A 16,095-nucleotide genomic window follows, 5' to 3' on the forward strand; every position below is an offset into this window, starting at 1 on the left:
ATGGCCTCCTCCGAGTGTGCAACCATCAGATCCCAGCAGCCAGCTTACCAAGGCCAGATATATGACTAGTAAAGACAGCTGGCAGAGTGACATAAGGGGCAGCACCATAACTAGCACAGATTGCTGCAGTGACAGGAAAAGGACACTACCCTTGTTAGGGAGCACAGAGGCACACATGCTGCTCAGAGACCGATACAAGCGATATGGACATGATACACACTGACTGTAACCAAAACAAACAGTTACCTGGACACTATTCCAAATCCATTTAGTAGCACTGTAATGGCCATTAAAGTGCAAGCTCAAATTACAATTTATGAACTATTTATACACAACAGGAGGGAAATGACTTTCTAATTAAAACATTCTCCTTGACTATTTAATTTCCTTCCTGCAAAATACTGCCTACTGCTGATCAGCATTTTTCATGCAGTGTCCATCAGGCTTTAAAATTGGGTTGCCAGTAGCATTCTAGAATAGCTTCTCACACCTCCCAACATTTCAGATCAACAGAGAAGGCATGTTGCCCCCTCAAGCAGAACATGACACTTTGCACAGCCTATGCCAAAACAAATACATTTATTTATTTTTTGGGGCAAAAGAAGGTGGTGCACCTTAACCCCTTAAGGACCAAACTTCTGGAATAAAAGGGAATCATGACATGTCACACATGTCATGTGTCCTTAAGGGGTTAATGGAATGTTTCCCTGAGGTTTTCTGCACTCAAGGGTTTGCTCAATAGGCACGTTTTAGCAGAGTTGGCAAAATTATATAAAAAAAATTTTTTTTAGTCTCAACAGCTGCCATTCCCATGTGGATTCTTTACCATTTTAATTGGTAAAATAGCCTAAGTGTGCATATTTAAACACAAAATTTGTATCTTGGGAAAAATCAAAGTTTCGCACTGATGTTAAGAGTCATAGAAAACGCCACATCTGTCTGACGTTTTGTGCCAAACCCCCTTACCCTCCCTTTCACAAAGTAACGAATTGGAATGTACTCAGAACTAGGTGCCCTGTAACAAATCCTGCCTAAGCCCTACAGTAACAGGTGCAACAAATGCTAATGCCAGTCATTGATTATGGGGATGTAGTGTATGCACCCACACCGCAAACCCACCTTAATAAACGTAATACATTATATAATTCGTTCTACTGCTTTGTACTAGAATGTAATTACTTTACCCACCACTGTGACATGTTAAAAGAGCTAAACTGGCTGTCACTAGAATCCCAACGCACCCTTCATTTTTCCAGCCTTGTGCATAAGAGCACATCTGGGAAGCTCTCACCCTACCTGAGTAGAACGCTCTCCCTGGCTGTTCCCACTTCCTATAACCCCCGATCCAGCACTAGCACGATATTTAGCATACCGTAATATAAAAATAAAGTGGCTCGATCCTCAGTTTCCTACAGAGCACCGCAATTATGGAATAACCTCAGGGACACAGTCAAATCTTCATTCAATCTAAAATCTTTTACGAGATCTATGGCAATATACCTCAGCACAGAATGCACCTGTCATGGTTGAATATATTTATTACCGGTTATGTATTACAAATCATTGTTTTGCAGCATTCTGCAGAATTGCCCAATCCCTTCCACAAAATCTCTTCTTGATTGGAAGGCAAGTCATGCAGCTCAGCCAATGTAGATCCCTGTCCTCCTACTACTGGTATAGAATTTCAAAGCTATACTAAGGGGAAAGGGAACAAAATAGTATTTACACGGACTGTGGGGCAGACTCATGTTGGCATCTCAGTACACACTCTTCTCTGATAGGCTGAGCTGAGTTTTATTTATTTATTTATAAAATATTTTACCAGGATGGATACATTGAGATTCTCTCGTTTTCCAGTATGTCCTGGGTCTTTGTCCACAAAACATTGCATTGTTACAATAGGATACAATATTACAAAAATACAATATACAAACTACATATATATCAGAGAAGAGTGTATACTGAGATGCCAACATGAGTCTGCCCCACAGTCCGTGTAAATACTATTTTGTTCCCTTTCCCCTTAGTATAGCTTTGGAATTCTATACCAGTAGTAAGAGGACAGGGATCTACATTGGCTGAGCTGCATGACTTACCTTCCAATCAAGAAGAGATTTTGTGGAAGGGATTGGGCAATTCTGCCAAACAATGATTTTTAAAAAGCAAAACCCAAAGAGATTTGAACAGGGAGAAAACCACAGCATGAGTCTGAAGCCAAAACCTCAAATGCACTTAAACTGTGTTGGTGCCCAGCGTGTTCCTTTAATGATTAAGAAAGTGTTTTATCAGGAAGGATACAAGAAGATTTATCACATGATCATATGTCCTGGGGTGTCCAGTCAATACCAGCCTGTTACACGTTTGAAATACACATAACACAGACACACAATTGAGTGGGAACAAGTTCATATACAGCAACATAACAGATGCAAGGAGCGTAACGGATTACGGTATATAGTTTTACATATCCCTTTAAATAGCAATTTATTTTGCAGCAAAAAAAAAATTAAAAAAAATCTAAAATTATTACAGGGGCTCTCCAACTTCAATAATCTCTGCAGCCTCATTGAAGTGATTATTTTACTCAGACCCCTTTAGCCCAAACAATAACCACTGCCTGTTTGTAGAATATATTCTACATGATGCTCAACTATGCAAAAATCTAAATGAGCGTCATGGAATTTTATATATCAAGCACCTTCTATGCCAAACTACATGATTCTAAGCATGGCTCAAAGGTTCCAGTCACCCACCGTCCACTGGCGAGCAAACAATTGGTGAGTAGAAATTCACCCCAAGTGAGTGTGCCATGGACCCCTCCAGACTTGCAGTGGGAAGTAACTTTTAGGCCTGGTTAGTAACATAGGACTTAGAATCATTCATGTATCTTTTCCTATGGTAACTAGCAGCCATACAAGCATATGGATTGTGGTAAATGAAATAAATGTAGGCAAAATATGCAATCACACTTGTGACATACAGCCCATTTAAAAAAAGGGAAAACATACCATCTGAGGGACTTATGCTTAGCTGAAACCTGCACATCCTTAAGGATGCCACACATTCTGCCGCCACCACGACGCGTGGTTATGCTCACCAAGTTACTAATGTTATTTTGCTTAATGGTTGTTCTTTCTTTGTTAATTTTGCATAACTTGCTTATTTAGAAATGTCAGAGTGGGTAGATACACATCCCCACTTTCTGTTTTACGTTCTATGATTACGGTACGCGCTCAGGGGAATCAACCCGCACATCTTGCAGTCACACGCTAGAGATGTTAAAACTAGCACTGGCTCAGATTTCTCCTCCCCCCCCACTCCTTCTAGTACCCACAATAGAGTGGAGATAACCCAGTGATGTAAAACCCTGGAAGGGGTGACCCCCTGGTGCACTTTAGCTTCCACGAGACATGATGATATCCTATGTACCTCACTGTTGTGTCCCAGGGGGCCTGCATCATTGTGTTGGAACTGTTGATAACCTTGTTATTATTATAAAAAAAAAAATCACTCTGCATGTTGTTGTGAATGAGACAATAACTATGCCTTGACCATTATATATGAACATCAGGGGCGACAGCCCAAGTAATGTATTATTTAAATGCTGAGTGAACAAAAATAAAGAATTAAAAAGAAAAAAAAAAAGGAAAACAAAACAAATAAAATTGGTTAATTTAAAAACAGTTTTATTCTCTTGATCAGGATGATTGCCTTGCAATTCTGCACACAGTAGTTTTTCTAAGATTATGATTTATTGTATGTAATTGGTAATAGTGAAATTCCTTGAAAAGTATCATTAAAATGGACAACCGCTTCTACGATCAGCTGTTTTAATCCAATATTTTGTTGAAAACTACACAAATGCCTTTTCTACAAGGAGTTCCAATAAATTATTCAAAATAATGTTTATTTTTTTAATGTTAAACTGTATATTTGTCAGATTTGGTTGACTTTTTTAAGGCATCAGCTGATAAAGCACCAATATTCTTAACATTTCTTTGGCTCTATAGTGGACAGCCCTTGTACATTCAAGACTGCTAAGGGTTAAAAGGCACTTTAATAAAAATGTAAACAGATGCACAGTTCTCTCTGTGAAATATACAATGGCAGGTGAAAGGTTAGAGAATAGTCCACATCATGCTTGCGGGAACAAATATCGCTTTCGAAGGCAGCGTTTTCGGAGACTCATGTATAGGTACATGGCAAACAGACACATACTGGAAAGGAAATAAAGAAGAACGCATAAGCTTATATCCAAACGAGAGAATCCCCCTTCAAGCATTTTTACCCAGCGTCCTTTCCAATTCACATCTCCGTTCTCCATTACTACCCCAATGAGATATTTTGTATCAACACCCCTCTTCAGCAGACGACTCCTCACAGCAGCTTCATCAAAATCTGCATCTTGAGGTTCATGGAGGACCTTAGGATGAAGAGCACGGTTCTCCTTATGTAGGCTGGAATCCTGCAAAGACCTGCTCAAAAACAGGCCTTGCCCGTATGAATCTAGATCCAAAATTTCCTCCTGAACTGCTTGTTTCAAGGGTACTTGAGGCTTCATCTTTATGATGGTTGGTTTTTGATGTGGACGGTCTTCTGGTTCTTTCTTATGTACACTGCTCATCTTGCCACCTTCTTCCTGTTTCTTGTCAAACGTGTTCTCTGAAAAGTCTTCGTTCACTTTTATTTCTTCTTTATTTTCCTGATCTGGGACATCTCTTTTGTCTCTTTTCCCATTTGCCTTCTTTTGTTTTTCCAGGAGCACATCCTCATCCACCAGATAGGTGTCTGCTATATTGTCCTTTGAGAAATGGGTCTTCATGAAATGCATAACATTGGGATCATCCCAGGTCACCAATTCACTCTCTGTTTTAACCTGGCAGAGTGGGCACAGCTCGGGCATGGGCCACTGAACCTTAGGAAAGTCTGGGTCTTCACTCGCTGCACCTATTAAAAGAAAAATCGATGGGTGAGAATTCAAATACCAAGAACCCCGCTTTCTCCCCTGACCTGCACTTACAATAATAAAGCTACACAGAAATTAAAAGTATGGACGACTTTGACTATGTCAAACACCTCAGTAGTGCATCCTCCATGTAAAACAGACATGTTTTTATCAGCATGGTGCAGCTTTGATCCAGAGGAGGAAACCCATCTAACATAAAGCAATAGATGAAAGCCTGAGCATTCCGTATGTTTTTTAAAATTCCCCTATTGGAATTTAATGGGTTTTTTTTCCCCAGTAGGAAAAAAGATCAGTAATGGTTACATAGTTTCATCCGTGCACATTTTGTACAGATCAGTTAGCAGAAAGGAACATTTCTTGCTATGCACACAATGTAATACGTAGATATACATAATGGTTTTGAAGGGCTGCGTTAAGTGTAGATATTACATAACTCATGTAACAATAACAAACATAAATCAAAACTAAAAGACCTCATATATAAATACGGAGAGCCATGGAGTAAAGCGTATGGCTGTATAGACTCTAGATCCTGGGCCTAATAGGTGTTACCACCTCCTAGGTCTTCAGTCTTTAGGAGTGCAGCGCTATATAATATGTGAGGAAAAAGTGTTTTACCTGTAATTCAAAGACACTTATCCTCTTTATTCTACAGTATAATGTACATACAAAAGGAAAAATGTATACAAATAATTGTGCAGTATATTAAATACTATAGTGAAAGGTTTAGTGAGTTACAGATGTATCTACACTCACATTTTTAGAGTCTTTTCTAGTTTATTAGGCTCTAAACTTCCAGGCGTCTGTGTCTTTTTGGGTAGATCACACAACCCCTCTCTCCAAGGAAAAGTGTGTATGAAGAATACATGGGACAATTTTTAATATGTATATATGTATATATTTTTAACATCAATTTTATATAATAATATTTTGATCCCCATATTGCTATGAGCCTAAGCAGGTTCTAACATAGACTTTATAGCCCTGCTTTAAGGACTACATTTCACACAAAGATCCTGACGCACACCGGAAGTTGCGCACGACGCGCAATGAATCATGGACCTTGTAGTGCCGTAAAACCGGAAGTGACGCGACGGCTTTTAGCCACGTGACGTGAAACAGAGGACCAATCCGATTGGACAATGAAACGTCTGGCGGGATTTCGAACGCTTATAACACAGCACAACTAGAGGACCTTCACAAGCTGACTGAGGAAGCCGTTTTTACCGGCGAAACGAGTTTTAGCTTCAAAGTAGACTTATCAATTTTGGACCACCAATATTTGAAATATGTTTTTATATAATTGTTTTTTATTTTCTAGAAATATATTTTTATAGTAATTTTATACATATTCTGTAATACATTTCCCTATTTAACCCCTTAAGGACACATGACATGTGTGACATGTCATGATTCCCTTTTATTCCAGAAGTTTGGTCCTTAAGGGGTTAATCCAATCCACTGTATGCTGCACAAGTGATTCCAGGGAAGGGGTAGTGTCACCCCACAAATTGACACTAGGTTTACATACTTAGAGCCAGTTACCAAAAGGCTCTAAATAAGGTGAGCACTTTAATTAAATTTTATTTATATGAAATTATCATCAAAGATGCTACACTTAGTTTGAAATATCTGTGTGTTTTACACGTTGTGGAGAGGAACATACACACTTTTCCTTGGAGAGGAAGTTTAGAGCCTAATAAACTAGAAAAGGCTCTAAAAAAATGTGAGTGTAGATACATCTGTTACTCACTAAACCTTTCACTATAGTATTTAATATACTGCACAATTGTTTGTATATTTTTTTCTTTTGTATGTACATTATACTGGAGAATATAGAGGATAAGTGTCTTTGAATCACAGGTAAAGCACTTTTTCCTCACATATTATATAGCGCTGCACTCTTAAAGACTGAAGACCTAGGAGGTGGTAACACCTATTAGGCCTGAAGTCTTTATTGTTCTTTGGTGATTAACTTTTACACGCTGTGTAAAATGACACAGAGCACTCTGTTTGGTTGGATTTCCCGGGGGAGGGGGATGGTAATTTTTACTTGGTATTAGTAAAGTTGGCTGAAAGACCATTCTTGGTCTTTTAGCCTTTTGGTAGATAGCTCCCTAATACCGTGGGACTTAGGGAGCTATCTACAGCCGCGATCCGATCGGAATTTCATTTATTTGAATAAATTTCGAACCGAACAAAGTCCAGAATTTCGTCATAACAGGAATGGACGAACTGCTCTTATTCTGTTAGGATGGAATTCGGTAGTTTTGCCGGCGTTTGGGAATACGAAAAGGAGGCATCGGGAGAACACTGAGGAAAGGGGAGAATTGTGGGAAAATTTCTCTGACCACAGGAAACTGAGCACACTTTGCTCATCCGCTAGTCATAGATGGTCAAGCGTAGGAAACTTCCATAAGACAAAGTAGTCCCAACTTTGTCTTATGTTTTAAAGAAAACTAGAGCAGCCAGGAAGAAATGAAGACAAGATCCTGAGAGATGAAGAGAAGAGGAAGTGATTAAAGAAAGGCAAGTTCGACATGACACTGCCGCTTTAAATAAAGTTAAGCACTGCAATCCATTCTTGTATTCTCACCTGCCAATCGCTTATTAACTCTGTTATGTCGTTCCCACAACCACTTTATTGCTTCATCCAAGGTGCGGACAGTGCGGATAGACTCCTGGGCCATGCGTTCAAAATGCTCAGCACACTCCCTGCAGCCGAAGAAATATTTAACATAACCTCTCATCGCAGAGAGCACCTCCCGGGGAGCTAAAGCACAAAAACAAGAGTGGAAAACAATGAAGTCAGAGAGCGGTGTTTTAATAGATCGTATGATCACATTCTGTTCAATTGATTTACAGTATCATATGTTGCCGTGAACTAGCCATAGGGGAATATAGACACAACTATTCCAGTGTCCCACTGGAGAGGAAAGAGCCCATCAAGTGTTAAACAAGTACAGGATCTTGCATAATATTTATTCTCAAGCGGTGTGAAAATTTTTACAACTGCAAAATATTAGATTTATTTTTTGTATCACAATAATACAGATTTTGAGCAATCAAACTGTTGGTTAAAGGGATACCATAGGCACCCAGACCATGTCATCCCAATAAGTTATATGAGTGCCATGCCCCCCTAGTATTAATCTTGCAACGTAAAATATCGCAACAGTTAGAATGCAGGGAATAATGTAATCTAGTGGCAGTCCTTCTGAGAGCAACAAGAGGGGCTTCCTTCAACGTGGCCAGCAAAACCCAGAGACCCTCTGATTGGTGCAGCGTGACATATTGCTGCAACAAGCGTGGAGAGCACAGAATGGGACAAAAAGGCGAGTTAACTATGTTTCAACCCTTCTGGGGGCGGTCACCTAAACCGTGATTAGGACACTATCGCGTGAGGGATACACATTTGTACTCCTATTATTTTATTCCAGAAACAAAATTAATGCATTTTGATGTATAAAAGACAATATTAGCAGTTTGATATTCCACAAATAATGTAGGGAAGTAAAACATTTCACTGGCAATGAGAGGGTCCAGGAAAAATCTCATAGGTATGAAATTCAACTGGTAATGCTTAGGTCCTAGAGGAAGCAAGATCTCTGTAGGTTTCTTAGGGTATGAGAACCTTGACAACTATATAACCAATTGGCAATGGAAAAGAACCTAGAACCGATCTAAAGTATTTAATTCCATAGGCAGTTAGAAGGTCCATAAGGAACCTACACAAGCAAGGTCTACCTGAAAATATTTTGTTTAAAAATAGTTACCATTTTATTTTAACAGTCTCAACATATCGAAGAGTGTGAATTTAGAAACAGGGGTATTAAAAACATAATAGACTTAAAACATCTGCAAATGCAAATAAAGCCCCACTTTCTAAATCTTTAAAGGAGAAGTGGCACTTTTCAGGTAATCACATAATTGAATAAAGAATTTTAAAAAAATCACCTATGACTGGTGTTAAACCTTGTTTTTTTTTTTTTTGAGGCTCGCTTTTTAGTTATACTGAAAATGTGGTAAATTACATTACAATCCAGGCACAGCCAGGGCACACAAAGTAATGGAGAAGGAGAAACAGAATCATTGTTTTTGTTTATCTTCCATTCTCTACGCTCCCTCTATACTGACTGCCAGACGCAGAGGGCGGGGCCTATAACAATGACTGACAAGCAGCCAAGACGGAGGCACCCATTTTCAGAATAGCAGTAAACACAATAGTGGGGATTTCAACATTTAATAAATGTTATATTTCAGACCTCACAAAACACTTTAAATGTAGGGGATTATTAAACACAATGCTAAAAGTGACAGCTTCCCTTTAACCATTGGTTATTATACATTGTACATTTTGGAATCTAAAGACCACTATTTTAGACAGAACCTCTATATGTTATCAACATCCGATAATCTAAAATCTCTGAAAAAATGTATTTTCCCAAAATGCAGTGCGGCTAACTTTAATGGCCATGCCGCACATTCTGAAAGATATAGTGTTTGAGTTTTTTTTTTTTTTTAAAACACAGATATAAAATTTGTTCTTAGTTTTAGCAGAGATTGAAAACAGTTAGAAGCAATGGAATTGTAATGGTTTGCATCAGACAAAGAAATCTAGGTAATATATTTATTTAAATGCAATTCATTTTTCTAAGCCAGCACATAATTACATCATTCCATTTAACAAGATCCCTTTTAATGGTATTAAATGCAGAAATTGTTCTGGAATTGGTTGTCCATTTTAGGATTATATTTTCTTTTAAATATTTTATGACTTTGAGCAGCCACTTAAATTGGAAATTACTTTTAAAGTTGATAGTTTCGCTTTGATTTTTTTAAGTTTGATTTAAATCAGATTGGATACTTTAGCAGAATGCAGAACGGGGATCGATCACAGAGAATCACAAATTAAATAGTTCTATAAATATGAAAAGAAGAAAGAAAATGCACTTGTAAGCTTTTGGTAGGATTGGAACAAAGATGTAAATGATTGGATACTAAATAGAAAGATTAGCTTTGGAGTCTATTTACCCAGATCCAAACAGATTAGATTTTAAAAGGAATGCTACACTTTTACATAAATAGTAGTCAGGTAACCAATCTTTACGCTGACTTCCCGAATTATGTACCACTTGATTACATGGCTGGTCTTAATATAAAATACAGTGTTTTTAAAAATAAACAAAACACAAATAATAAAAAAATAAGGACAGCAGCAACCAAAATAAACCTCTGGAATATGAGCTATAAGTTTGTTCATCGATTATTTGTCCCTTTCATAAGTGCACCCACACTTATTGGTAATGAGTTCTGCGGCACAGGTCTGGACTGGCCATTGGGCAAACCCCCGATGGGCCGCGATGATCATGAGCCAAAGCTGGCAGGGAACATCCTTTCATCTCCCCTGCCGGCTTATGCAGAGCAAGCCTTGATGTAAACCCTTTCGGACCAGTGAGGAGATCAAAGACCACCCTCGCTGGCCCGCTGGCACTTCGTACCAGCATAGGGAGGGAAGGACCCGGGAGACAGTGTGTGCCTCCCGCGAGCAGGGTAGTAAGTAACCATGGCAACACTGATACAGTGCTGTGCTTGCTATAGGACAGGAGAGTCAGCTTGCAGCCAGAGAAGCTGCAGGATAAAGTGAAAGTGCCTTCACTGGTCCACCAGGGTTTGAAGTGTTATGTCCCTCCTCCCTGGCCAAAAAGATCCAATGAGACACGAGAGACACACAACAATCTCGCTCTCCTAGATGAAAAAAAAGCCTTAATGCCCCCATTAGGGAGGAGAAGGTAATTTGGGCAATAAAAACAAAAAGGCAGGAAAAGCCCCAGGACCGGATGGGTTTGCAATAGAATACTATAAAATTCTCAAAGGCTAGATAAACATCATTGTTTAAAAGAATAGTGTGTTTGTTACACTCACCAGGTTTTACTGTCCTTTGTGTTGTCATTTCAGAGGCCTGGACAGTTAGCATGTGAAATAGGGTCCACAGGGAACATGGAAACCCACGGAACTCCGGCTTGGAACCCTGACACCCAACATAGTTCTCTTCAGAAGAGAGAACTGCCTTCTGGTCCTAGAGATGGAGACAGACATGGGAATTAAAAAGCACGAAAAAAATAAAACAAAACCATCACAATTCAGAAGCAAACCCAATAAATGGTTTGAACAGAACATTAGAATTATATAAAGCCTGAAATATTCCTAGATACAAAGTCTACTACATTCAAAGGATACAGACTAATATACAACGGCATAGTGTTTTGTAGTGAGAACTAAGCACCAAAACAACTTGAGCTTAATGATGCAGTTTTAGTGTATAGATCGGTGGTGGCTGGTGAAGCTTTAAGATGGTAGGGCGCCAGACTCCTCCTCCAGAATTTTACTCCTCCCTATACAGTACAGAGATGCTCATACAATACAGAGAGCTGAGCATAATACAGAGAGCTAAGCATAATACAGAGAGCTGAGCATAATACAGAGAGCTGAGCATAATACAGAGATGCTCATACAATACAGAGAGCTGAGCATAATACAGAGAGCTGAGCATAATACAGAGAGCTGAGCATAATGCAGAGAGCTGAGCATAATACAGAGATGCTCATACAATACAGAGAGCTGAGCATAATACAGAGAGCTGAGCATAATACAGAGAGCTGAGCATAATACAGAGAGCTGAGCATAATACAGAGAGCTGAGCATAATACAGAGAGCTGAGCATAATACAGAGAGCTGAGCATAATACAGAGAGCTGAGCATAATACAGAGAGCTGAGCATAATACAGAGAGCTGAGCATAATACAGAGAGCTGAGCATAATACAGAGAGCTGAGCATAATACAGAGGAGCTGAGCATAATACAGAGAGCTGAGCATAATACAGAGAGCTGAGCATAATACAGAGAGCTGAGCATAATACAGAGAGCTGAGCATAATACAGAGATGCTCATACAATACAGAGATGCTCATACAATACAGAGATGCTCATACAATACAGAGATGCTCAGCATAATACAGAGAGCTGAGCATAATACAGAGAGCTGAGCATAATACAGAGAGCTGAGCATAATACAGAGAGCTGAGCATAATACAGAGATGCTCATACAATACAGAGAGCTGAGCATAATACAGAGATGCTCATACAATACAGAGAGCTGAGCATAATACAGAGATGCTCATACAATACAGAGAGCTGAGCATAATACAGAGATGCTCATACAATACAGAGATGCTCATACAATACAGAGATGCTCATACAATACAGAGATGCTCATACAATACAGAGATGCTCATACAATACAGAGATGCTCATACAATACAGAGATGCTCATACAATACAGAGATGCTCATACAATAAAGAGATGCTCATACAATACAGAGATGCTCATACAATACAGAGATGCTCATACAATACAGAGATGCTCATACAATACAGAGATGCTCATACAATAAAGAGATGCTCATACAATACAGAGATGCTCATACAATACAGAGATGCTCATACAATACAGAGATGCTCATACAATACAGAGATGCACATACAATACAGAGATGCTCATACCATACAGAGATGCTCATACCATACAGAGATGCTCATACCATACAGAGATGCTCATACCATACAGAGATGCTCATACCATACAGAGATGCTCATACCATACAGAGATGCTCATACCATACAGAGATGCTCATACCATACAGAGATGCTCATACCATACAGAGATGCTCATACCATACAGAGATGCTCATACCATACAGAGATGCTCATACCATACAGAGATGCTCATACCATACAGAGATGCTCATACCATACAGAGATGCTCATACCATACAGAGATGCTCATACCATACAGAGATGCTCATACCATACAGAGATGCTCATACCATACAGAGATGCTCATACCATACAGAGATGCTCATACCATACAGAGATGCTCATACCATACAGAGATGCTCATACCATACAGAGATGCTCATACCATACAGAGATGCTCATACCATACAGAGATGCTCATACCATACAGAGATGCTCATACCATACAGAGATGCTCATACCATACAGAGATGCTCATACCATACAGAGATGCTCATACCATACAGAGATGCTCATACCATACAGAGATGCTCATACCATACAGAGAGCTGAGCATAATACAGAGAGCTGAGCATAATACAGAGAGCTGAGCATAATACAGAGAGCTGAGCATAATACAGAGAGCTGAGCATAATACAGAGAGCGTTGAGCAAAATAAAGAGACGCTCATACAATACAGAGAGCTGAGCATAATACAGAGAGCTGAGCATAATACAGAGATACTCATACAATACAGAGAGCTGAGCATAATACAGAGAGCTGAGCATAATACAGAGAGCTGAGCATAATACAGAGAGCTGAGCATAATACAGAGATACTCATACAATACAGAGAGCTGAGCATAATACAGCGATGCTCATACAATACAGAGAGTTGAGCATAATACAGAGATGTTCATACAATACAGAGAGCTGAGCATAATAAAGAAACGCTCATACAATACAGAGAGCTGAGCATAATACAGAGATGTTCATACAATACAGAGAGCTGAGCATAATACAGAGATGTTCATACAATACAGAGAGCTGAGCATAATACAGAGATGTTCATACAATACAGAGAGCTGAGCATAATACAGAGATGCTCATACAATGAAACAAGCTTGGGACAACATAAATATATCTATAAACTACATAGAGCTTAGTACAATAGAGAGATAAACATACCACAAACAGCTGAGAAAATATACCTATACAATACACAGAGCTGGGTGGACTGCAGAGATACCATACAACAAGCAGAGCTGACATAGCATACAGCGTTGTCCACAAAAGGAGATACTCAACTATCCCACACAGTACTGCAGGTTTCAAGTGTAGAGTGACTGAGCACTGTGAAGAAGAGGGTGAGTATGTGCAGTAGGGGTTATTACAACTATTAGTGACAGACAGCAAAGTGCTCACCCAGGGGCTTTCCTGGAGATATATATACATATACACTGCTCAAAGAATAAAATAAAGGGAACACTTAAACAACACAATGTAACTCCAAGTCAATCACACTTCAGTGAAATCAAACTGTCCACTTAGGAAACAACACCGAGTGACAATCAATTTCACATGCGGTTATGCAAATGGGCTAGACAACAGGTGGAAATTATAGGCAATTAGCAAGACACCCCCAATAAAGGAGTGGTTTTGCAGGTGGTGACCACCGACCACTTCTCAGTTCCTATGCTTCCTGGCTGATGTTTTGGTCACTTTTGAATGCTGGCGGTGCTTTCACTCTAGTGGTAGCATGAGACGGAGTCTACAACCCACACAAGTGGCTCAGATAGTGCAGCTCATCCAGGATGGCACATCAATGCAAGCTGTGGCAAGAAAGTTTGCTGTCTGTCAGCGCAGTGTCCAGAGCATGGAGGCGCTACCAGGAGACAGGCCAGTACATCAGGAGACGCGGAGGAGGCCGTAGGAGGGCAACAACCCAGCAGCAGGACCGCTACCTCCGCCTTTGTGCAAGGAGGAACAGGAGGAGCACTGCCAGAGCCCTGCAAAATTATCTCCAGCAGGCCACAAATGTGCATGTGTCTGCTCAAACGGTCAGAAACTGACTCCATGAGGGTGGTATGAGGGCCCGACGTCCACAGGTGGGGGTTGTGCTTACAGCCCAACACCGTGCAGGACGTTTGGCATTTGCCAGAGAACACCAAGATTGGCAAATTCGCCACTGGCGCCCTGTGCTCTTCACAGATGAAAGCAGGTTCACACTGAGCACATGTGACAGATGTGACATAGTCGGGAAACGCCGTGGAGAACGTTCTGCTGCCTGCAACATCCTCCAGCATGACCGGTTTGGCAGTGGGTCAGTAATGGTGTGGGGTGGCATTTCTTTGGGGGGCCGCACAGCCCTCCATGTGCTCGCCAGAGGTAGCCTGACTGCCATTAGGTACCGAGATGAGATCCTCAGACCCCTTGTTAGACCATATGCTGGTGATGTTGGCCCTGGGTTCCTCCTAATGCAAGACAATGCTAGACCTCATGTGGCTGGAGTGTGTCAGCAGTTCTTGCAAGACGAAGGCATTGATGCTATGGACTGGCCCACCCGTTCCCCAGACCTGAATCCAATTTAGCACATCTGGGACATCAAGTCTCGCTCCATGCACCAACGTCATGTTGCACCACAGACTGTCCAGGAGTTGGCAGATGCTTTAGTCCAGGTCTGGGAGGAGATCCCTCAGGAGACCATCCGCCACCTCATCAGGAGCATGCACAGGCGTTGTAGGGAGGTCATACAGGCACGTGGAGGCCACACACACTACTGAGCCTCATTTTGACTTGTTTTAAGGACATTACATCAAAGTTGGATCAGCCTGTAGTGTGTTTTTCCCACTTTAATTTTTTAGTGTGACTCCAAATCCAGACCTCCATGGGTTGAAAAATTAGATTTCCATTTTTTTTATTGTTGTGTGATTTTTGTAGTCAGCACATTCAACTATGTAAAGAAAGTATTTCAGAAGAATATTTAATTCATTCAGATCTAGGATGTGTTATTTTTGTGTTCCCTTTATTTTTTGAGCAGTATATATATATATATATATATATATATATATATATATATATATATATAATATTTGAGTAAAATCCATTGCTTATTCAGCCTTGAGTAGGTCCTTAGGGCTTTTTGGGGAAAGAAAAGCACAATATAACTTACATTTGGCAGGGGCCAGGAGCTGCAGCTGCTGTGCTCTCTCTGTGCTACTTCTAAGATGCCTTATTGCATTTCTCTCCTGTGGGCACTGTAACCCCACCACTGGTGCTATCAGACAGTGATGGCACCTAAATAGAGAGGCCAATAGCATCACTCCACTCATTGGCAGCTGGCTCTGCTGCTCGTACGGAAACTCAATGGAAATTCCTTCTTAAAAGAGACTAGGCATGTGCAAAACCTGCTGAAACAGGGCATATATCAAACCAGCCTCATTTTTTTTTACATGCCTAGATGCTATCAAGAATACTTCTCTAAACATCTGCCAATGAGGGGGAGGGGCCTTGCAGGACTAAAACATATTAACCAAACTTAGAGAGATACGATTTG

At 40.2% G+C, this 16,095-nt stretch overlaps 1 protein-coding gene across 2 annotated transcripts in view; it reads right to left on the minus strand.

Moving 5' to 3' along the window:
• Positions 1–3,665: 3,665 nt before the first annotated feature.
• QSOX1 (quiescin sulfhydryl oxidase 1) overlaps positions 3,666–16,095 on the minus strand; it is a 61,540-nt gene continuing 49,110 nt past the window's right edge. For both annotated transcript variants that reach the window (XM_063428312.1, XM_063428313.1), the window contains exons 10-12: positions 10,892–11,045; positions 7,563–7,739; positions 3,666–4,947 (exon numbers count right to left, since the gene is read on the minus strand). In XM_063428312.1, coding sequence (XP_063284382.1) covers positions 4,136–4,947; positions 7,563–7,739; positions 10,892–11,045 — 1,143 coding nt within the window. In that variant the 3' untranslated portion in view covers positions 3,666–4,135. The remainder of the gene's footprint in view (positions 4,948–7,562; positions 7,740–10,891; positions 11,046–16,095) is intronic.

The sequence above is a fragment of the Pelobates fuscus genome, chromosome 7 (assembly GCF_036172605.1).
Source record: "Pelobates fuscus isolate aPelFus1 chromosome 7, aPelFus1.pri, whole genome shotgun sequence".
In the NCBI taxonomy this organism is placed as follows: Eukaryota; Metazoa; Chordata; class Amphibia; order Anura; family Pelobatidae; genus Pelobates; species Pelobates fuscus.